Below are 25886 nucleotides of genomic sequence, written 5' to 3' on the forward strand. Positions count from 1 at the left end.
AATAGCCTCATACTTATTCAGAAGTATATCTGTCTGAAGAGAATCATAAAACTTTGAAATTTCTTTAAGATTACGAGCAACCACCTATCTTTCAATTTCTCGATTATGAAACATTTATTCAATACCTTATATTTGCTATAAAATAGCCCTGTAAATTTGGCTAAACCATAGGCCTTGCTGCCAAGACCTTTGTAAATCAGAAGGAGTAAAGGAAGTAATTTATGGAGAAGTAAGGGAAAGGGAGAAAGACTTCATTCTAGAGAAGATAAAAAATACTACCTACTGCAGAGAATATGTGAATGTGTATGACTTGTTCATAATACAACCACTAGAGCTATTAGATTAGAGCAGATGACTGGTTTAGAGGAATATTGAAAAATAAGTTTATAAAAGTAGGTAGAAGACAATTGTATAAATACTCAAATGTTAGAAAAAAAGGAGGCTGTGTTTAACTGCATTAGTAAAATAGAAAAAATAAATATTGGATGAAGATTTGCTATGTCAAACAATAGCAAAAGTAAGAACAGCTAAAATTAATTGAATGTTTATTATCTGTCTGTCATCTTACTAAGTATTTAGAATGGACTTTTTCATTTAATTCACAGAAAGACCAATTAAATAAATATTTATAATTATCAAAATTTTACAGATCAGAAATTAAAATATAGAAAGCTTAAAGAATATTCTAAAAGTCAGAGAGGCAGGTAGTTGTAAAGATGGTCTTGGAAAACAAGTCTGCTCACATCTAATAGCTATGTTATATTAACCAAACATGGGATGCATTTCCTATCTCATTCATTCTACACAGCAAAGGGAAGGTGTGCTATATTTCCTTCATTCTGTAGATGAAGTAACCAAAGATCATATGGCTAAAAGATGTATTTCACTCTTATAGAATCTAATGACCAAATTAATATAACTCTCAAGTTCATCTCTCTGCTATGTAACATAAACAAAAATAATGTAATTAGAGTCTTTTGAGAAAGAAAGTAACATTTACAAAGGTATATTTAGAAAATTAAATTGTTTGTACTAGGTAAAATTATTTGGGCAGGACATAACATATTTATCATATCTACTTCATTTTTTTCCCCAAAAAGTTCAGCTTCTTGACAGTGCCCCATTTACTAAAGCTGTCCCATTTAAAATTGTAAATTTCACTTAAAAATAATTAACATATTATATAAGGTGGAGTTAGGATCACTTTGCCGGCAATTGAAGTTTATGCCTAATTATACATACTTGATGCTTAAAATGAGATGTATTTACCTGAAGATCCTTGTTTAGGGTCCCTGAAAAGTTACCTGATTCACTATAAAGAGAGAAAAATCTTGGAGATTAAAAAGCAAAACAAAACAAAAAAAACAAAGAGCACACAAGAGAAAAACTGACACTTGTGATTGTGGTAGTGGTAGAAGAGCTTTTTATGGATGGAACTCACAGAAAAAATGTAAAACTGCATAAAAACACCCAAGCAAAAACTACAAAAAGGCCTTGATATATATGTATATATATATTCATATATATACATATATATGTGTGTGTATATATATATGTATATATATATATATACATATATATATACACACACATATATAAACAGGAATTAATTTGGGGAACAGAGAGAAGAACGACTGAACTAAAGGGAACAGAGCCAGAGTGACAACTAGGACAATAATAAGGTGAAGGAAAGGAGAGAGATTTTGGCAGGTAAAAAAAAATAATTTAAAAGAGTGGCTTAGGGGAGGAGCTTCAAGATCAAAGAAGAGTAAGACGTGGAGATCACCTTCCTCCCCACAAATACATCAGAAATACATTTACACGTGGAACTGCTCCTATAGAACACCCACTGAAGGCTGGCAGAAGACCTCAGACTTCCCAAAAGGCAAGAAACTCCCCACGAACCTGGGTAGGGCAAAAGAAAAAAGAAAAAGCAGAGACAAAAGAATAGGGACGGGACCTGCACCAGTGGGAGGGAGCCGTGAAGGAGGAAAGGTTTCCACACACTAGAAGCCCCTTCACGGGCGGAGACTGCGGGTGGCGGAGGGGGGAACTTCGGAACCACGGAGGAGAGTGCAGTAACAGGGGTGCGGAGGGCAAAGCAGAGCGATTCCCGCATAGAGGATCGGTGCCAACCGGCACTCACCAGCCTGAGAGGCTTGTCTCCTCACCCGCTGGGGCGGGCTGGGGCTGGGAGATGAGGCTCGGGCTTCAGTCGGATCACAGGAAGAGGAATGGGGTTGGTGGCCTGAAAACAGCCTGAAGGGGCTAATGCACCACAGCTGGCCGGAAGGGAGTCCGGGAGAAGTCTGGAGCTGCTGAAGAGGCAAGAGACTTTTTCTTCCCTCTTTGTTTACTGGTGCAAGAGGAGAGGGAATTAAGTGCGCTGCTTAAAGGAGACACAGAGACGGTCGCGAGCTGCGGCTATCAGTGCGGACCACAGAGAGGGGCATGAGACGCTAAGGCCACTGCTGCCACCACCAAGAAGCCTGTGTGTGAGCACAGGTCACTCTCCACACCTCGCCTCCTGGGAGGCTGTGCAGCTTGCCACTGCCAGGGTCCCGGGATCCAGGGACAACTTCCCCGGGAGAACGCACGGTGCACCCCAGGCTGGTGCAACGTCATGTCAGACACTGCTGCTGCAGGCTCATCCCGCATCCGTGGCCCTCCCTCCCCCGGCCTGAGTGAGCCAGAGCCCCCAAATCAGCTGCTCCTTTAACCCGTCCTGTCTGAGCGAAGAATGGATGCTCTCCAGCGACCTACACAAAGAGGTGGGTCCAAATACAAAGCTGAACCCCTGGTGCTGTGCGAACAAAGAAGAAACAAGGAAATCTCTCCCAGCAGCCTCAGGAGCAGTGGATTAAATCTCCACAATCAACTTGATGTACCTGCATCTGTGGAATACCTGAATAGAAAACAAATCATCCCAAATCGAGTAGGTGGATTTTGGGGGCAATGATATATATATTTTTTTCCCTTTTTCTCTTTTTGTGAGTGTGTATGTATATGCTTATGTGTGTGATTTTGTCTGTATAGCTTTGCTTTTACCATTTGTCCTAGGGCTCTGTCTGTCCGTTGTTTGTTTTTGTTTTTTAATTACTTAATTTTTTTTTCTTAATAATTATTTTTTATTTTAATAACTTTATTTTATTTTATCTTCTTTCTTTCTTTCTTTTTATCCTCCCTTTTATTCTAAGTGGTGTGGAAGACAGGATCTTGGTGCACCAGGTAGGCATCAGGGCTGTGCCATGGAGGTGGGAAAGCCAAGTTCAGGACACTGGTCCACAGCAGAGCTCCCAGCTCCATGTAATATCCACTGGCAAAAATCTCCCAGAGATCTCCATCTCAAAGCCAAGACCCAGTTCCACTCAATGACCAGCAAGCTACAGTAATGGACACCCTATGCCAAACAACTAGCAAGACAAGAACACAACCCCATCCATTAGCAGAGAGGCTGCCTAAAATCATAATAAGGTCAAAGACACCTGAAAACACACCACCAGATATGGACCTGCCCACCAGAAAGACAAGATCCAGCCTCAACCACCAGCACAGGCACTAGTCCCCTCCACCAGGAAGCCTACACAACCCACTGAACCAACCTTAGCCACTAGGGACAGACACCAAAAACAATGGGAACTACAAACCTGCAGCCAGCGAAAAGGAGACCCGAAAAACAGTAAGTTAAGCAAAATGAAAAGACAGAGAAACACACAGCAGATGAAGGAGCAAAGCAAAAACCCACCAGACCTAACAAATGAAGAGGAAATAGGGAGTCTATCTGAAAAAGAATTCTGAATAATGATAGTAAAGATGACACAAAATCTTGGAAATAGAATGGAGAAAATACAAGAAACATTTACCAAGGACCTACAAGATCTAAAGAGCAAAAAATCAGGATGAACAACAAAATAAATGAAATTTAAAATTCTCTAGAAGGAATCAATAACAGAATAACTGAGGCAGAATAACGTTTAAGGGACCTGGAAGATAAAATAGTGAAAATAACTACTGCAGAGCAGAATAAAGAGAAAAGAATGAAAAGAATTATGAACAGTCTCAGAGACCTCTGAGACAATGTTAAATGCACCAACATTTGAATCACAGGGGTCACAGAAGAAGAAGAGAAAAAGAAAGGGACTGATAAAATATTTGAAGAGATTATAGTTCAATACTTCCCTAATATAGGAAAGGGAACAGTTAATCAAGTCCAGGAAGCATAGAGAGTCCCATACAGGATAAATGCAAGGAGAAACACACCAAGGCACATATTAATAAAACTATCAAAAATTAAATACAAAGAACAAATATTAAAAGCAGCAAGGGAAAAACAACAAATAACACATAAGGGAATCCCCATAAGGTTAACAGCTGAACTTTCAGCAGAAACTCTGCAACCCAGAAGGGAGAGTCGGGACAAATTTAAAGTGATGAAGGAGAAAAACCTACAACCAAGATAACTCTACACAGCAAGGATCTCACTCAGATTTGAAGGAGAAATTAAAACCTTTACAAACAAGGAAAAGCTAAGAGAATTCATCACCACCAAACCAACTTTACAAGAAATGCTAAAGGAACTTCTCTAGGCCAGAAACACAAGAGAAGGAAAAAAAACCTACAATAATAAACACAAAACAATTAAGAAAATGGTAATAGGAACATACATATCGATAATTACCTTAAGTGTAAGTGGATTAAATGCTCCCAGCAAAAGACACAGATTGGCTGAAAGGAAACAAAAACAAGACCCATATATATGCTGTCTACAAGAGACCCACTTCAGAACTAGGGACACATACAGACTGAAAGTAAGGGGAAGATAAAGATATTCATGCAAATGGAAATCAAAAGAAAGCTGGAGTAGCAATTCTCATATCAGACAAAATAGTCTTTAAAACAAAGACTACTACAAGAGACAAAGAAGGACACTACATAATGATCAAGGGATTGATCCAAGAAGATATAAAAATTGTAAATAATTATGCACCCAACATAAGAGCACCTCAATACATAAGGAAAATATTAGCAGCCATAAAAGGGGTAATCAACAGTAACACAAACATTGTAGGGGACTTTAACACCCCACTTTCACCAATGGACAGATCAACCAAAATGAAAATAAAAAAGAAAACACAAGCTTTAAATGACACATTAAACAAGATGGACTTAATTGATATTTATAGGACATTACATCCAAAAACAACAGAATACACATTTTCTCAAGTGCTCATGGAACATTCTCCAGGATAGATTATATCTTGGGTCACAAATCAAGCCTTGGTAAATTTAAGAAAATTGAAATCATATCAAGTATCATTTCCAAATACAATGCTATGTGACCAGATATCACTTATAGGAAAAAATCTGTAAGAAATAAAAACACATGGTGGCTAAACAACACATTACTTAATAACCAAGAGATCACTGAAGAAATCAAAGAGGAAATTAAAAAATACCTGGAAACAAATGACAATGAAAAGATGATTATCTAAAACCTATGGGATGCAGCAAAAGCAGTTCTAAGAGGGAAGTTTATAGCAATACAATCCTACCTTAAGAAACAAGAAAAAGCTCAAATAAACAACCTAACCTTACACCTAAAACAATTAGAGAAAGAACAACAAAAAAACCCTAAAGTTAGCACAAGGAAAGAAATCATAAAGTTCAGATCAGAAATAAATGAAAAAGAAATGAAGGAAACAATAGCAAAGATGAATAAAACTGAAAGCTGGTTCATCAGAGCATAAAAAAAATTGATAAGCCATTATCCAGACTTATCAAGAAAATAACAGAGAGGACTCATATCAACACAATTAGAGATGAAAAAGGAGAAGTAACAACTGACATTGAAGAAACACAAAGGATCATGAGAGATTACTAAAAGCAACTATATGCCAATAAAATGGACAACCTGGTAGAAATGGACAAATTCTTAGAAATACACAACCTTCTGAGACTGAACCAGGAAGAAATAGAAAATATGAACAAATCAAACCCAAGCACTGAAATTGAAACTGTGATTAAAATCTTCAAACAAACAAAATCCCAGGACCAGATGGCTTCACAGGTGAATTCTATCAAATATTTAGAGAAGAGCTAACACCTATCCTTCTCAAACTCTTCCAAAAGATAGCAAAGGGAGGAACACTCCCAAACTTATTCTGCAAGGCCACCATCACTCTGATACCAAAACCAGACAATGATGTCACAAAGAAAGAAAACTATAGGCCAGTATCACTGATGAACGTAGATGCAAAAATCCTCAACAAAATACTAGCAAACAGAATCCAATATCACCATTAAAAGGATCATACACAATGATAAAGTTGGGTTTATCCCAGGAATGCAAGGATTCTTCAATATATGCAAATAAATCAATGTGATTTTCCATATTAACAAATTGAAGGAGAAAAACCATATGATCATCTCAATAGATGTGGAGAAAGCTTTCAACAAAATTCAGTACCCATTTATGATAAAAGCCCTGCAGAACACAGGCATAGAGGGAACTTTCCTCAACATAATAAAGGCCATATATGACAAACAAACAGCAAACATCATCCTCAATGCTGGAAAACTGAAACAATTTCCACTAAGATCAGGAAAAAGACAAGGTTGCCCACTCTCACCACTATTATTCAACATAGTTTTGGAAGTTTTAGCCACAGCAATCAGAGAAGAAAAAGAAATAAAAGGAATCCAAATCAGAAAAGAAGAAATGAAATTGTCACTCTTTGCAAATGACATGATAATATACATAGAAAATGCTAAAGATGCTACCAGAAAACTACTAGAGCTAATCAATGAATTTGGGAAAGTAGCAGTATACAAAATTAATGCACAGAAATCCCTTGCATTCCTATACACTAATGATGAAAAATCTGAAAGTGAAATTAAGAAAACACTCCCATTTACCATTGCAGCAAAAAGAATAAAATATCTAGGAATAAAGCTACCTAAGGAGACAAACGACTTGTATGCAGAAAATTATAAGACACTGATGAAAGAAATGAAAGGTGATACAAATACGTGGAGAGATATACCATGTCCTTGGATTGGAATAATCAACACTGTGAAAATGACTCAACTACCCAAAGCAATCTACAGATTCAATGCAATCCCTATCAAACTACCCCTGCCATTGTTCACAGAACTAGAACAAAAAATTTCACAATTTGTATGGAAACACAAAAGACCTCTAATAGCCAAAGCAATCTTGAGAAAGAAAAGTGGAGCTGGAGGAATCAGGCTCCCTGACTTCAGACTATACTACAAACATACAGTAATCAAGACACCATGGTACTGGCACAGAAAGAGAAATATAGACCAATGAAACAGGATAGAAAGTCCAGAGATAAACCTATCCACATACGGTCACCTTATCTTTGATAAAGGAGGCAAGAATATATAGTGGAGAAAAGACAGCCTTTTCAATAAGTGGTGCTGGGAAAACTGGACAGCTACATATAAAATAATGAAATTAGAATACTCCCTAACACCATAAACAAATATAAACTCAAAATGGATTACAGACCTAAGTGTAAGATCAGACACGATCAAACTCTTAGAAGAAAACATAGTCAGAACACTCTATGACATAAATCACAGCAAGATCCTTTTTGACCCACCTCCTAGAGAAATTGAAATAAAAACAAAAAGAAACAAATGGGACCTAATGAAACTTAAAAGCTTTTGCAAAGGAAAGGAAACCATAAACAAGACGGAAAGACAATCCTCAGGAAGGGAGAAAATATTTACAAATGAAGCAACTGACAAAGGATTAATCTCCAAAATATACAGGCAGCTCATGCAGCTCAACATCATAAAAACAAACAACCTAATCCAAAAATGGACAGAAGACCTAAATAGACATTTCTCCAAAGAAGATATACAGATTACCAACAAAGACATGAAAGGATGCTCAACATCTTTAATCATTAGAGAAATGCAAATCAAAACTACAATGAGATACCATCTCACACCAGTCAGAATGGCCATTATCAAAAAATCTACAAACAATAAATGCTGGAGAGAGTGTGGAGAAAAGGGAACCCTCTTGCACTGTTGATGGGAATATAAATTGATACAGGCACTATGGAGAATAGTATGGACATTCCTTAAAAACTAAAATTAGAACTAGCATACGGCCCAGCAGTCCCACTACTGGGCATATACCCTGTGAAAACCATAATTCAAAAATCGTCATATACCAAAATGTTCATTGCAGCTCTATTTACAATAGCCAGGACATGGAAGGAACCTAAGAGTCCATCGACAGATGAATGGATAAAGAAGATGTGGCACATGTATACAAAGAAATATTACTCAGCCATGAAAAGAAATTAAATTGAGTTATTTGTAGTGAGGTGGATGGACTTGGAGTCAGTCATACAGAGTGAAGTAAGTCAGAAAGAGAAAAGCAAATACCATATGCTAACACATATATATGGAATCTAAAAAAAAAAAAAGGTTATGAAGAACCTTAGGTCAAGATGGGAATAAAGATGAGGACCTACTATAGAATGGACTTGAGGATACGAGGAGGGGAATGGTAAGCTGTGACAAAGTGAGAGAGTGGCATGGACATATATACACTACCAAACATAAAATAGATAGCTAGTTGGAAGCAGCCGCACAGCACAGGGAGATCAGCTCGGTGCTTTGTGACCATCTAGAGGGATGGGATATGGAGTGTGGGAGGGAGGGAGATGCAAGAGGGAAGAGATATGGGGACATATGTGTATGTATAACTGATTCACTTTGTTATAAAGCAGAAACTAACACACAATTGTAAAGCAATTATACTCCAGTAAATATTTTAAAATAAATAAATTAATTAATTAATTAATTCAATTGGAAATAAAAAAATAAAAGATAAAAAAATAAAATAGTGGCTTAAGGCATTCCAAATATGGTTAAAAAATTACCTTACAAATACAAAAACCTTGGCAGTCTCCATGTAAAACAAATACAGCAAAAATCACTGTTAGGCAAAGTATAGTCAGTATTCAAAATATAATATCATTAAATCAGCTACAGAAAAAAAGACATACCTGAGGGAATAATAATGCAAATGATAATTGACTTTTATGAGAAGCATTGAAGGACAGAGGACAGGAGTATCAAGTCAAGAATTGTCCCTGTATTAAAACCAGAAAACATGAGTAAATTAAACCCAATGTCCGTAGAGAGAATACTAAGAAGAAATGAGTGAAATAGAAAACAATAGAGGAAATTAGCTAAGTTAATGTTTGGTACATTGAAAAGATCAACAATATTAAGAAAATCCTAAGATGTTGATAAAAGAAAAAGGACTATCATGAATGAAATAATGGACATTACTTCTGATCCCACAGAGATTAAAAGAGCAATAAGGTAATATTATGAACATTATGCCAAAAGTCCAACAACTAATATGTTAAAAAAACTTCCTTGAATAGAAAAACTTCTGAAATCTGACAAGAATTGGAAAACATTAATGTACCTGCCTCTGTTAAAATAATTCAATTTTATCCAAAATTTTCCAATAGATATATTACCGTTTATGTGATTTCACTAATGAGTGATATCAAACATTGAGGAAAGAAATTAATACCAAATTTATACATCTTTTCAAAATGTAGAGTCCAGGTTAACCATTATGTATCAACATAAAGAAAGAATTCTAGAAAATGAAATATCAATATCCTACATGAATATAACTGAAAAAATATTTAATGAAATATTACTAACTAAACACAGAGTATGTAAAAATAATAATTTATCATGTCCAATTGACTTACAGCCCAGGAATGCAAGGTTAGTTTAGATATGAAAATCTGTAATTCATGAATTAACTGAAGACATTAGAAAACCACAAAATTAAATTGAGACATCATAAAATCATCTCAATAGGTGCAGTGTAAACATTTGAGAAAATTCATTGTCCAATCCTCCTAAAAATTATCAACAGACTGTAAATAGAAAGAGACTCTCTTTATTTGACAACAATGCCTATGTAAAACATACAGCTAACTTTAGACTTGATGAAATACCAAATACTTAACATCAAGAAAATTATAAAAAGCACATGAAAAGATGCTTGACGTCACTAATTATTAGAGAAATGCAAATCAAAACTACAATGAGGTATCACGTCACACCAGTCAGAATGGCCATCATCAAAAAATCTGTGAACAATAAATGCTGGAGAGGGGGTGGAGAAAACGGAGCCCTCCTACACTGTTGGTGGGAATGTAAACGGGGACAGACACTATGGAGAATAGTGTGAAGGATCCTTAAAAACATAAAATAGAGCTACCATATGATCCAGCAATCCCACTCCCGGTCATATATCTGGAGAAAACCATAATTTGAAAAGCTACATGCACTCCAATGTTCATTGCAACATTATTTACAATAGCCAGAACATGGAAGCAACCTAAATGTTCATCAACACAGGAATGGATAAAGAAGATGTGGTACATATCTATAATCACATATTACTCAGCCATAAAAAAGAATGAAATGATGCCATTTGCAGCAACATGGATGGACCTAGAGATTCTCATATTGAGTGAAGTAAGTAAGACAGAATGATAAATATCATATGATATCGCTTATATGTGGAATCTTATAAAAAGCATCCAAATGAACTTATCTACAAAACAGAAATAGAGTTACAGAAGTAGAAAACAAAGTTATGGTTACCAGGGGTAAGAGTGGGGGAGGGATAAATTGGAAGATTGAGATTGACATAAACACACGACTATATATATAATAGATAACTAATAAGGACCTACTGTATAGCACAGGGAATTCTACTCAATAAAAATTAAAAAAAAAAAAGAAAAAGGGAAGGATGCCCCCTTTGTTATTAAACATTGTATCTGAGGACCTAGCTAGGACAGTAAGATAATCAAATAAAATCATAAGTATTATATTAGAAAGGAATATATAAAAGAACTTTATTTACAGACAATAAAATTGTTTAGACAGAAAATCCTAAGGAATCTCAGGGAATAATTGGACTAATAAATGCATTTAGCATGGACTTAGTGTACATGGTAATTATATGTCTATATATAACAGCAAATTAATAGAAAAAATGTAAAACAATTATACTATCATCAAAAATATTAAAATACTTTAAAATTTAACCAAATCATTTTAATGTGCAATTCCCTTCCTCTGAAAAATATACCATATTGCTGAGAGATTAGTAAGGTCCTAAGTAATTAGAGCCATATATCATGCTCATAGATTAGAAAATTGAATATTGGTAAGTTTTTGTCCTCCCAAAATTGAACAATAGATTCAAAACAGTCCAAATTAAAAGACTAGAAGAAATTTTTAGATAAAATTTCAAGTTATTCTAAGATTTATATGGAAAAAGCACAGGATATAGAATAGCTCAAACAATCTTGATTAAAAAAAAGAAGTTGAAAAACTCATACTACATGACTTCAAGTTTCATTATATATCTATACAAATCAAGAGAGGGTGTTATTGGCTTAAAGGAGGACAGACAGATTGATGGAATAGAATAGAGAATGTAGAAATGGACACATACATATATGCTTCATTGGTTTTTGACAAAGATGCCAAACAAGTCCATGGGTAAAGAGAGTTTTCCTCAATTTTGCTGAATAACTAGATCTCTTTATGTGAGAAAGAAAAAGAACGTTGATTCTATATGAATCACAAAACTTAACTTTGAATAAATCATCAACCTAAACAGAGAGGCTAAAACTGTAAATCTTCTAGGAGAAACATAGGAAAATATGTCTTTAGGATATGCAAATTTTTCCTAAAGAAACATAACACCCACTAAACATAAAAATAAAAAAAATATAAATTGGACTTAATCAACTTATAAAACATCTTCTCATCAAAATACATGGATTAAAAGATGAAAAGACAAGCCACAGACTGAAAGTATTTGTAATACCCATATACTAATTACTTCTATCAGGATATATAAAATTTTTCTACACATCAATAAAGAGAGACAACTTAAAGATGACAAAATGAGTAAGCCATATTCGTTCTCAAGGTCTATAGATACTACACAAATTACACTGACACTGCACCATTATTATTTAGTTATCTTTTCACTGAATAAACTAGCGATACAGCATAACATTGGTTTAAGATTAGTATCACTACAGTAAAATAATCCAAGTTTTGACTCTATTTCCAACATTTCCTCAAAAAGTAAAATAGAGATGAGATTATTTCATGGACTTGTTTTCTAATAAAAAGAAAGGCACATTAAAAAAAAGAAAAATAAACAAGGCACATAATAAATAGTAGTTAATAAATGTTCTATTTATTGAATAATAATGAGAGGGCAATCACATTGGCACAACATATATGTTTCATTAATTTAGCTAAATTATATGCTTTATTGAGCATTCAAGACATTTCTTTTGTAATCAATTTATACTCTCATTCATTAACACAAGATATAAAAAAAATGATCATTCTGAGATCTCATAGTTATCAATAATTACCACTTATTAAATGAAATATATACCAGATACTTAGTTGGCACACAAATTGTCTTGAGACAATTTACAGTGGGATGGGGAGCAGTTGGATGCATTGCTTTGCCAATCAATCAAAGGAGAATTTATCACAATGGAAGGACACACAAAAAAACAGAAGGCACAAAGGAAGCTTCAGTCCATCAGGCTGGAGTAGGGTAGCAAAGGAAATCCTTCCTGTTAGTAATTGGATAGAGAGCCTTTGCTTTTCTGGTGTTATGTTACTGTGGATTATGCTGTGCTTAGAAGTATGGGTCACTATCAGTGCTGATAGTGATCACAGTGACCAGAGAATCAAGAAGAAAAATACAACAAAGTAAGGTGTGATGATGTAAATAACAATCCAAAGTACATAAAAGCCTTCCTAGTCAACAACTAAGAACATTATGTGCACCGTTAAGTGTGTAACTTGTGTAACTATTTGCCATAATTTTAACTCTAAGTTGTATGAATGCTAAGCCATAGAGTTGATTGTACCTGTAGTGTGCCTATTGGCTCGTGTGACATGATTAATTATCCAAAATACTTAACAAATTACACTTATGAGAGCAGGACTAGTTCGATTCTCTACCTGGCAGGGGGTTAGAGCTAGGGTGGAGTGGACTGAGATTAGTTTTCTAGCCTCTACCAGAACTGAGTTTCAAATAGGATTAAAGTTCAATTATTAAAAATGAAAAAAAAATCTGATTTAGCTCCTGCTAGCTTTCCTTTCCACAGACAAAATACTATTCTCCATAAATTCTACCCACTGGTAGGGATTTTGAAAATGGGGGAATTTACTTTACCTTGAAAGCTTTTCTGCCTTCTTTCTGCTATAAACTGCCAATGAAATGTCTTACAGTAATCTTCACTCATCACAATAGACCTCTTATCAGTCAGAATGATATCTGGGGTTATCACATGCTGAAAAATACTTATTCCTCCAATGCAGTGCTGTGTTTTCCAAAACTCATTCATCTTGTATATAGAGATCACAGCATGCCTTGCAAATAAACTTTCTTGAATCCTGAAACTAAAACTATTTTTTTGCAATGGTAACTTAGTCTTAAAATAAGACTGTGAGCTTATTTTCTGACAATCACTTGTTCCTATATCAAAATAATATTTGAAAAGTTTTGAAAATATGGAACTGACCAGAAGAATTTTAATAGTTCCTTGAATTGCTCCAAAAATACATGAATTTTTTTTTGCAATAAACTTATGAAGTTATAAAATTAGAGATCATTTTATAATAGATACATAAATCTTGTATAACATTTTCAAGTTTGGAATTACAATGACGAATACATTTTCATACAGTTTTAGATTAGATCTTTAGTCCTTAATTTTACTTTTATAAGGTTTGTGATTGTAGTTTTACCTCATGGTTAATTATTCTTTTTTTTTTAACATTTTTATTGGAGTATAATTGCTTTACAGTGGTGTGTTAGTTTCTGCTTTATGACAAAGTGAATCAGTTATATATATATATACATATGTTCCCATATCTCTTCCCTCTTGCATCTCCCTCCCTCCCACCCTCCCTGTCCCACCCCTCTAGTTGGTCACAAACCACCTAGCTGATCTCCCTGTGCTATGCGGCTGCTTCCCACTAGCTATCTATTTTACGTTTGGTAGTGTATATATGTCCATGCCACTCTCTCACTTTGTCACAACTTACCCTTCCCCCTCCCCGTATCCTCAAGTCCACTCACTAGTAGGTCTGTGTCTTTATTCCTGTCTTACCCTTAGGTTCTTCATGACCTTTTTTTTTTCCCTTAGATTCCATATATATGTGTTAGCATACAGTATTTGTTTTTCTCCTTCTGGCTTACTTCACTCTGTATGACAGACTCCAGGTCCATCCACCTCAGTACAAATAACTCAATTTCGTTGCTTTTCATGGCTGAGTAATATTCCATTGTTTATATGTGCCACATCGTCTTTATCCATTCATCTGTTGATGGACACTTAGGTTGCTTCCATGTCCTGGCTATTGTAAATAGAGCTGCAATGAATATTCTGATACATGACTTTTTTTGAATTATGATTTTCTCAGGGTATATGCCTAGTAGTGGGATTGCTGGGTCGTATGGCAGTTATATTTGTAGTTTTTTAAGGAACCTCCATACTGTTCTCCATAATAGCTGTATCAATTTACATTCCCACCAACAGTGCAAGAGGGTTCCCTTTTCTCCACACCTTCTCCAGCATTTATTGTTTCTAAATTTTTTGATGATGGGCATTCTGACCAGTGTGAGATGATATCTCATTGTAGTTTTGATTTGTATTTCTCTAGTGATTAATGATGCTGAGCATTCTTTCATGTGTTTGTTGGCAATCTGTATATCTTCTTTGGAGAAGTTTCTATTTAGGTCTTCTGCACATTTTTTGATTGGGTTGTTTGTTTTTCTGTTATGGAGCTGCATGAGCTGCTTGTAAATTTTGGAGATTAATCCTTTGTCAGTTGTTTCATTTGCAACTATTTTCTCCCATTCTGAGTGTTGTCTTTTGGTCCTGTTTATGGTTTCCTTTGTTGTGCAAAAGCTTTTAAGTTTCATTAGGTCCCATTTGTTTCTTTTTGTTTTTATTTCGATTTCTCTAGGAGGTGGGTCAAAAAGGATCTTGCTGTGATTTATGTCATAGAGTGTTCTGACTATGTTTTCCTCTAAGAGTTTGATAGTGTCTGGCCTTACGTTTAGGTCTTTAACATTTGGTAGTGTATAATTTAGCACAATATTTGAGGTGTCTTAAAAATCAGGAATCTGTTTTTCCTAGAGTATCACTAGTTTTAAAATACGATTGATGTATTCCACATTATTTTTTGTAATCTTGATTTAAATTTGCATTAGATATAGATTATTAAACTGATTCTAGCATGATAGCTATACCTTTCCAAAAGACTTGAGTTACAAAATTCCCAGTCTGGAGTGAAACTCAAGAGCAGTGGTACTTTAACATAAAAGCTAATTTATGTAATAATAACTGATTAATAAGACATTGGAAATACAAAGTTTATGACTTTTAATATGACTCTTTGGAAAACTATAATCTCAATTTATTTGTGAATCTTGCTTCATATATCAGATAATATGTAGTAATATGCACAGATCATCACACTGAGCAAAAAGATTATACATATATTAGTTCCTAAAGGTTTTTGAATAAAGTAATTAGAAAGTATGTATAAGATAATCGCATAGATAGAAGGATAGATACATAGATAGATGTTTGATAGATACCTACATACATAGGTACATGCATGCATACGTACATACTTTATAAGTTTTAAAAATGTGATACCTCCTGCACATTTTTGGCTAAGGCTTTAAGTCACAGAATAATACAATACATACCCCAAAAAATCTCAATCTATTATAGTTACTAGGTCTTCTAATAGAGTCATCATCCTATGTTGTCCACAATAACACAAGTTTATGTTCATGAAGTGTAGGATACTATTTCTGAGATATAAATTCTCCCCAATTATCAAATGACCATTTGTTCTGCATTTTCTAACCAAGTAATATTTTTCACAGTTGCATTAAAGTAAGCAAATGGGTTTGATATATCTCTACTTTGTACTTTAGATTCAGCCATGGTCCTTTCTAGGATACACAAGCAGTATTTTAGTTTAACATGAGGACAAACTTTCAAGTTAACCAGTGATAGCTACCTCTCTTTTCTCAGTCTTTTTCAGATACAAGGGGTATTAAATCTCTCATATAGGGCCACTTGTGGATTTTGAAAACCAAGCTGCCACAAACAGTCGCCTCCTTCTTAGCTTGGAGGAGAAAGATCTAAAGCTGCTCATTGCAAGTAAGCTGGGTCAGTGGGACCACAGGAAATTATGGATTATGTCTAGGCTTTATATGAGAGACAACCTGAGGACAAACATTCCTGTCATGGAGTTTGTAGAGAGTCTATATGTCCTTGCTATAGAGTTGATAGTTTGTTGTATGGTATAAATCAGGGGTTAGTAAATTACAACTGTGAGCCAAATATGACCTTCCACCTGATTTTGTAAATAAAGTTTTATTGGAACATAACAAAATTCATTAATTTATGTACTGTCTATGGATGCTTTCACACTACTAACTCAATAGCAGAGTTGAGTTACCTTGACAGATACCATATGGCTCAGAAAGTATAAAATATTTACTATCTGATCCTTTTCAGAAAAAAGTTTGTAATCTTCTGGTATAAATATACAACTACTGTATTTTATTTTTTTCTGATATTTATTTCTTATTTTACAATAAATACTTTAAATGCAATGATATCGAAAAATTAAATTTTTTATAAAAAGTATGTTTCAAATTTGTTTCCCTAGAAAGTTGGTAATGAATATGGAGTTTACTCCTAAACTATGTCACTTTAATGATCCACCGCTGAGTATTGACTACATGAAACCAGAAGACACGTTTTAGTTAAAAAACCATCAGCATCTATTTAAATGTTAGTAATTATTTTAAAAGACTCCCTCACATTGATGAGTTAAGTTCAGATAAAGAAGGTATTCTTACATATCACTCTGTGAAGCATGTATTTTCACTTAGATCACACGACTATAACAAAATTATTTTCCTAATTTTCTATTGCAAGTTTCTCTGTACATATTAAAAGTAAAGCGATTGTTATAAATGTGTTGGCTCAGTTAGCAGAATAAATTGACACAAAAATAAAAGATACCAGCCTATACTAGTAAAATCAGAGGTTTCAAATATATAATCAGTTTATTTCAATAATAGTGTTGTTCTGTTGAAGGCAAGGTATCTGACAATATTAGGAATGCTATTGAAAATTTGCTAAAAATGTTCAAAGATAAAGTTATGTGCTCTTGTGCTAAATTATAAGTATAAATTTTGTTAAGTTTATAATGATATATACATTGTTTGATCAAGTTGATTAAAGGATGAAAAAAATGTACTTGGAATTTATTGTGGTTCATACATAATACATAGTTTAAAAGCAAACAAGTTGTTATGCTCATACGAGTGGAATAGAACCTATAGTTGCAAAATTTACAAATAATTTAAAATATTCACAGGACAACAGACTAAAATTTTTGGAATAAAGCTGATATTGAAAATAATGTAGCATAGCAAAATGTGCTTTCTTTTGCTGCTGTCCATTAACATTTAAATTTTAGAAATGTTTAAACTTGTGAAGAATGACTTTGAAAATAAATCCAGTATTTCAGGGAGGTTTTGGCATTTTAGTGAAAATATTGTAAGTTTTGGTTGCATCTCATTCAAAATCAGTTACCAACATTTAATCAAAAAAACAATAAATCAAGAACAAAAGACTGGTTTTTGAAAGTTTTAGTGAAATGTACTTATTTTTAAAAAGACATTAAAACTTATTCTTACACAATACAATGAAAAACTTAAGCTCAATGAATTCAAAAGTGCTCGAGATCATAAATGTTATAACTAGGCTTTGGAATAGCTGGACTTATGGGGAACAACATTTGACAGAAATCCTATATTTCACAGATTATTTTTTTGTGCTAGGACATAGTGGAAATCAATTGAAGCACCTAAATGTTGCCAAACATTCAAAGGAATCATACATAGAGACCATTTATTTCATGAGGATTCGCTTTGAAAATGTTTGTCAAAAAAAATTTTGAATAGAATAAAATATAGCTCCTAGGGACATACTTTATTGATGTATTTTATACAAAAAAATATAATTGGGAATACTTAACATTTAGAAGATTTTCCTTTGAGATTAACAAGAACCTCATAATATGTTCGGTGAAAATGTCCTAAATTAAGATGGCACAGTTAGGAGAAGAGTCAGCTGAAGGCATTAAATGACTTCAAATTTATTAATCATACATGTATCTTTGAAGAGGGTATAGATAGCTTTATAAAAAATTACAATTATAAGACAATATTGAAAAATTACTCATTCTTCAGAAAAATAGATGTAAATATTGTTTCTGCTTATATTATTTTTAATGTTTCAGATAATCAATATAAACTATGTATTAAAATGTCCTTCTGACTTGCAGAGACCAAGTTACAATTATTTTCTTTGGAAGGAATTTTAGAAATTAATTTTTTGAATAGAGCTACATTATTTGTCTGCCTATTTAATGAAACCAATTTGCCAAAGAATAAATAAATATTTCAAATATTATATATTTGTAACTCCTTTTACCTACCTCTTTTGTTCAAAAATGCCATGGTTTGGGAGATAAATTATATGTTCTTCATACACCTGCAGGATATGGTAAGCTATTATAAAACACCTAACAACTCATAACCTATCTCAGAAAATAAATGACCTGAAGGGAAAAGCCCTGAAAACATTTCTTTGAAGACAGTTGGAGTTCTTACCAACTGCACTGCTACCAACCCTTCCTACCATTGACAGTGGCTGATACACTCTACCAAACTTTCAAATCTCTCTCAACTAGGTTACATGGAAGGATCTTCAAGAGAAACACTGGGAGTTACCACTCTCTGCAGTTTGGGAGACACTTAAATTTGTTTCACTCCCACGAAAGGAGTCTTTAGGTACCTAAATTGTGGCCGGAGATACCACTACCCAAAGACATTTTGAAGAGGGACAAATACACTGATGGTGAGTTATATTTTCCAGAAAATGGGAAACTGTGGAAGGGTTCAAAGATGGGATCAGAGTGGTTTAAACACAATTTCATTGTTAAATATTTAATCAAAAGTTAAGAAACTATTGGTTTAAAGAGTGATTTTATTAACACCTTTAAGTTTATTTGAGAAGGAATAAAACATTTTCATGCTTCATTAAAGGGGATTTGTGTGTACTGACCTGTTACCTAAGGAAATAATAGAGGTATAATTTTGCAAATTATGTGCAAAATATACACTCTTTGTAAACATATTTTAGTACCTAAGAACAAAATATATTTTATCATAGTAAAAAAAAAAAAAACTGTTCAATTGGTGTCTAAACTATTCATATATTATGAAATATCAATATTTAGCAGAATAATCATTTAATTGTTAAACAAATTGATCTCTTAAATTTATTCTTCAAAATGTCAGAGTATAGAACCACTAAACTTGTATTTTTCAGTAATAAACATTTCAAGTCTAATTTGAAATATGTGACAAAATTAAAATTATTTGTGTGTATGTATGCATACATACATACATAGATGTGTATTTTTACCTGAAAATGGTTCCTCACAATCACAAATGAAACTATTTGCAGTAATATTTCTGCAGTTCCCATGGAAACAGATATGTGGTTGACCTTGCCCAATTATTTCTGAACAATTTATGCCTATAAAAATAAAAGAAAATTAGTGTTTCAACTAGATTAAAATATGTACTTTATATTTATATAGTTAATTAAGGTCATAGATTTTTCCCAAATTTTTAATAATGAATAATATAAAATTTTGAATAGTGTAATTCTAAGACCTAGTGCTTCATGATGATGGATTTAAATAGAAACAAAACTTACTTTTAATAAATTTGACATCAGTTTTTCCATCCTTTCACTGCATAATATAACAATAAAATATTTTTCTGATTGGTGATATTTGAGCTCTAGTTAATTTTTATGATAATTTGAATGTGTTAATCATGTAGATAATATTAATATATGTAAGTATCAATTCTTCAACATATGCTGGAGCATTGCTGTGGTAATATACAAAGTGACACATTCAAATGTATAATATATTGTATCTTAGCCCTACTACCTAGCCAAGGTAATTATTCAAACAAGGAAAATGTGAAAGTATTATACCATCTGAAGAGGAACCAGGGCATAAAGTTTCAGTCAAGCAAGAAAAATAAGATCTAGAGACCTGCTGTGCAACATTGCACCTGTTGTCAACAATAATATATTATACACTTAAAATTTTGTTTGAGGGTAGACCTCGTATTAATTCCTCATATTAATCATTCTCTCCACAGTAAAATCAAATCAAATCAATTAATATCTAATCTAATCTAATCTAAAATTATTTGGAAGAAAAGAGGGAAGACTGCTTGGATTCTCAAAAGCCATGCACAAGCTTCTAAATTCTATGCTTTCTTTGCTGCTATATCAAGTTTTCCAAATCCCACTTGTACAAGATATCATGGTTCTACTATACAAAAAAACACAACCTTGCATAGCATATATTTCTATGTAGTTGATCATCTCATAATGTCCTTCTTAGAGGAATGTGCCAACAAAATTCCAGGGCATGACACATGGACAAGTGTCACTACAAAACAGTTGCACATGATTTGGCAATAAGCTTGCCACTTCCCCCATTCTAATTGAATTCTTAATTTAATTTGTGAGCAGTTTTGGCCAGCTGATGCTTTTCAAATTCTTTATAGACTGACATCTCTAACTCACTAATGCAGAGCTCTTCTTTCTTCACTTACCTCCAAACAATCCCCAAAACAATGAAAATATAAGTAACAAGTAATTACAATAAGTAATTGTGTGCCAAAATATTTCCATACACAAAAACTAAAGTATCAGTAGTATGTTCAAAATTCTCTTTCAGTCCTAGTGGGTGTAATAGCTAAATTGTGACCACCCCCCGAAAAAAGATTCTTATGTTGAAATCCTAACCCCCAGGACCTCATATTGTGACTTATTTGGAGACAGGGTCTTTAAAGTGGTAATAAATGTTAAATGAGGTCACTAGTTTGGGTCCTAGTCAAAAATGACTTATGTCCTTATAAGGAGAGGATGCACAGGCACTACAGAGAAAAGGGATGTGAAAACACAGAGAGAAATGGCTGACCATGGACCAAGGAAAGAGGCCGCAGAGAAACCAATCCTCCTGACACCTTGATTGGGACGACTTAGTCTCTAGAACTTTGAGAAAGTAAACTTCTAATGTTGAAACCACTCACACTGTGGTTCTTTGTTATGGCAGCACTAACAAACTAGTACAGTGAACATTCTCAGTTTCTTGGTAATCGTACATATTTCTGTATCTTTTAAGATTTAAAATTGAAGTAATTGTGCATAATTAGAGTGGTGTCATAGTATATGCTAGATGTCTTAAAAAATAAGTTATATTAGATACGTTTATAGAGTTTAAAATTTGATTATTTACATTATCTACTGTTGTGTTTCTAGGAAACAAAGAAATAAACATTGGGATAAAACCATTCTATGCAGTTATGATAAAAGCACTGAAATAATATTCCATGATTTATGATTACATCTATGAAAGTTAATATTATGTAGGTAGTAGAAATTTTCTGGTCAATATTCTCTAAAATTCTTTGGACAGGTTAAAACGTATACTTTAGAAGCTCTCGAATAAATTATTTTTCCATTCACCCTAAATCAGAAATTTGAGTGCTTTTATTTTTTTTTCTGACCTGTCTTAATTTTAATTACCTGATATATTATGAGTCAGGTTAACTTACATCTTTTATCACCCCTGCCAATAGAGTCAAATGAAAATTTGATCCCAGTTATACAGAGAGGATATCCAGTGGATAATGCTGGGATTAACTTCTGAAATAGCCTCAGTACTTTTTCCCTAAAGAGTCTAAAATTACATTTTAAATGATTGGCTTAGGTGAATTTTGGAGCATAAAATGGCTTATAGAGTTCTTTCATTACACTTTATCACATAGTCTCCTCAAATCTAGCTTCAAGGGAGTCTTCCCAGGCACACAGAAGAACAACCCTATTGAATCCTCCTAAAGCCTTCCCCACAAAATTGCAGTTATATCCCTGAGCCCAGTTGGCTCCAGTCACATCTGCTTCTCACCCCCCTTCCCCTCTCCTGACCAAAATGTGCTGTTAGTCTGTTGTGTGTTTTCTCATCCCGTCATTACCAATGCCAGGCATTTCCCTTTGTTAGATCATCCTCCTTTTACCTTTGTAACTCTCCATGCCAGGTCTCTGAAACTGTAATTGAAAGAAATCCTTTCACACATTCCCAAATGTCAAATATTTCCTACATTTCTCAATGTTTCTCTTCATTTCCTCTGATGACCCAAATTCCTTAGTAAACTTTCAAATAGGAATAGTCTATTTCCCTTAAATCCTCACTTCAGCTTCATGTAACCTAGTTTATTTACACTGTTTTTAGGTTGCCCTTCTTCTTGCTTCATCCACTCACCAAATGTCTTCCTTTGCAAACCTTTCTCATCATTGCCTCTCATTTAGCTTATAAAAGCCGGTTAATAATTTTTTAAAAAATCAGTTGATAATTATATCACGCTCTTTCCCTCCTTGTTCATCTGATTTATCAATTACTTTATAGGTGCCACACCAACACCATTGAGAACATTACTTTTGGTTCACAATCATCCTTTCTTCTCCAACTCTCCCAAGCAACTTTAAACCTTCAGCCCAATAATGTGTGTCCTTATCATCCTCGACTCAGATCCACACTTCATTTCTACATTATCACCCAGAACTGCTTGCCCAAATACCATAAATCTGGGAATTTCATTTAATGACTAAAACATATAATTCTGATAATCTTTTTTTTTAATGAGACATTAAGAGTGGATTTGGGGAAAGATGTAAAAATAGGTATTTCAAGATAAAGCATATATGTTTTTAAGATATCTCTTTAAATAAGCACAATTTTTATTTTAAAGAATGACTGATAGGATTTATATATGCCCAGAATCCAAATTTAGCCCATTCTTAAAAATCTACCAAATTCTTAAAAACGTAGCCTATTTTTTGGTAACTAACCGTTTATGAATTCAGTCTATTTTACTATTTTAATAGAATTATGTTACTTTAAAAAATAATCTTACCTGTAATTTGTGGGTGACAGATACATTCATATCCTTGCTTATTCCATTTCTCTCTTTTATTAATGCCACTGCCATTATTTTTACATGGCTTACAGGAACATGAATCCAGCTCCTGGCAGTATTTCCCAGAGAATGGAGGCTGGCAATGGCAGCTGTATATCTTGCTCCAAACTTCAGTAAGACATGTACCATGCCCAGAGCAAAGCTCCGAACTCAGATATTCCTGGCAGAACTGCTCTTTCACTGTCACATTTAGTCGAAGTCCCAGTTGACAAAGGGAGGGACCACTTGGCATTACTGTGATGAAATAATGTGTCCCAACACTCAGCCACTGAGAATTAACAGTGTGCATTCCTTTTAGATTGCAACCAAAAAGTAACTGATCTTCAGCTGTGGTATTTTGCAGACAGTCAATGAATGATGCTTCCGAAACATTCATCACATTTATTTCTGGATATTGAAGAGATGGTTCAGAAGAAATTACAAGGATGTCTCCTAACTGAATTTGCAAAGGGCAAATCTGGGGAACAACTTGATTGCCAGAAGTATTCATTTTAGTATTTACATCTCCAAACCAGCAAAACCCATAGAAATCCAGGCAGATGTTTTCTGTCACTGTCCAATTCACCACATATGTTGAGGGCTGTGCACGCCATTCTTCCACCAAGTGTCGTTTACATGTTGTTCTTCCATTTATAAACATGCTGTGAAGAACCACCAGGCTCACAAGCATAATTAATTTGTCAGTCATTTTGGGAAATTGTGTTTTACAATCTATCATGAAAGTGTCATAAATAATTGCTGCAAAATGGGCTTTCAGTATTGCTGGAAAATTCTAAGCAGAGATTTTGTTCAGGGACTTCTGGGGACTGGCTTTCTTTCCTTATTCCTAAAGTGCAAGTAGATTTGATGACTGGATTTTGATCAAGAAACAGCAGAGTTCAGTTGTTTAAAATATACCTTTAAACAGAAAAATAATACACTGTTAGTGAAGTTTTTCCTAACTTAATGATATAGAAAATTCTTACCTGTATTCTGCAAGGACTGTGTCACCAACAGCTAGGCACTTTCTTTGTGAAACAAGGCCAGGAAAAATGTGATCAAGGTACGTTGTATCTCATCCTGCCATATATACTCACTTGCTTCTGAAAAGTGTTGGTATCATTACATAATAAAACCAGCAACTTACTACAGTCTTTTATACCAAGTTTCAGCATAACTGAAACACAGCAATAGTCAAGATCCTTTTTTTATGGATGGTTTAAATTTTTTTCAGATACAAGTATCCCTCTCTGATTAGTTTTAGAAAAAAAAATCTTAAAAACAACTAAGAATAAAAATCGTTCAAATATAATGTTTGTGTAATATTTTCTTACAAACATAAGGCTTAAGGTGACGGTTGGTGACAAAACATGTTCTTGTAATCCAAGAAGAGGGAGCTCCCACATATGTAAAATATTCATGGAACATTCAGTTATACAAATGAATAAACTCAGAATGAGTCTTCACCCAACATCTGCAGGAATGGTGGGAGAGTGGTAGGTAAAGATGGAAAAGGAAATATAAAATGGTTTAATGGAAGGATGATAAATAGAAATAGTGTGGCAGTAACGTTCTCCTTCACCACTCAACACTGATGTGGAAGGAGGGGTCAGGGGTCAATTCTGTTGGAAGGTACCATTACTGCCAGAGGGCAAGAAAACAAACAGGGATTTTGAGATTTAATATAATTAAAACAATTTAAAAAAATAGAAACTAACACTCATTGAGGGTTTTCTCTGGCAAATTACTTTACTACTTAAGAAATAAGCTGTAATCCTCACAACAAAATTCAATTTCTCTAAAGAAAGATAAATTTAAAAGCATAACCTTTGGATTTTTGGATCAATGTTATTTATTTTTTCTATGTTCTTAGGCCACATGAGTTTTCATTCCCTCCACTGTTATATAGGTAAGAATATATTTAAAAGATTAATTTAAAGAAATTAATATAGTAGTATTGAATTAACAAGATAGAATTAAAGATTGAATTAGACTATGTAAACCTATACAAGTCATTCATTAAATGGTAACTTTTATTATTTTCCAATTTCACTCAGTAATCAACATCCACATTTGTCAGATTCAAAATACCAGTATTCTCTAGTATACCTTGACTATGAATTAAAAATTGTTAAAATAAATGATTTTATGCCATTATATTATGTTATTAAATTGTTAGTTTATATCAGATATTTATGGTAACTCTAATATCTTGATGACTATTATAAATCATGTAGAAATTAAATTTGAGTCATAAATTACCACTTTGCAAATTCAGTTGTGGATATTATAAATCTATAAAATACAAATTCACATAAGTAATATATTAGCACTACCTTAATATGCATGTGGAAAGTGTTAAATAATAAATTTCTTACAACTAAAAGTTATGTATAGTCATGTTCATTTAAAATATGTTAACCATAACTTTTGGATTTCAATTGATAATATTGCTAAGGTTAAAAGAATACTTTAAACAAATATATTTGATCCCAATCAATGTGCAAAGCAATATGCTAAGTACTAGGAATTCATCAATAACCAAGTGAAATTAGGTATCAGTGTAAAGAACTGAGAACTTAATGAAGGAGAT

At 33.6% G+C, this 25886-nt stretch overlaps 1 protein-coding gene across 2 annotated transcripts in view; it reads right to left on the reverse strand.

Annotated features, from left to right (window-relative positions):
• The window catches only part of EYS (eyes shut homolog), a 1767714-nt gene extending 1743712 nt beyond the window's left edge, over positions 1–24002 (reverse strand). For both annotated transcript variants that reach the window (XM_024133056.1, XM_024133057.1), the window contains exons 1-2: positions 23252–24002; positions 19674–19787 (exon numbers count right to left, since the gene is read on the reverse strand). In XM_024133056.1, coding sequence (XP_023988824.1) covers positions 19674–19787; positions 23252–24002 — 865 coding nt within the window. The remainder of the gene's footprint in view (positions 1–19673; positions 19788–23251) is intronic.
• Positions 24003–25886: the final 1884 nt, after the last annotated feature.

This window comes from Physeter macrocephalus, chromosome 10 (genome assembly GCF_002837175.3).
Source record: "Physeter macrocephalus isolate SW-GA chromosome 10, ASM283717v5, whole genome shotgun sequence".
NCBI lineage: Eukaryota > Metazoa > Chordata > Mammalia > Artiodactyla > Physeteridae > Physeter > Physeter macrocephalus.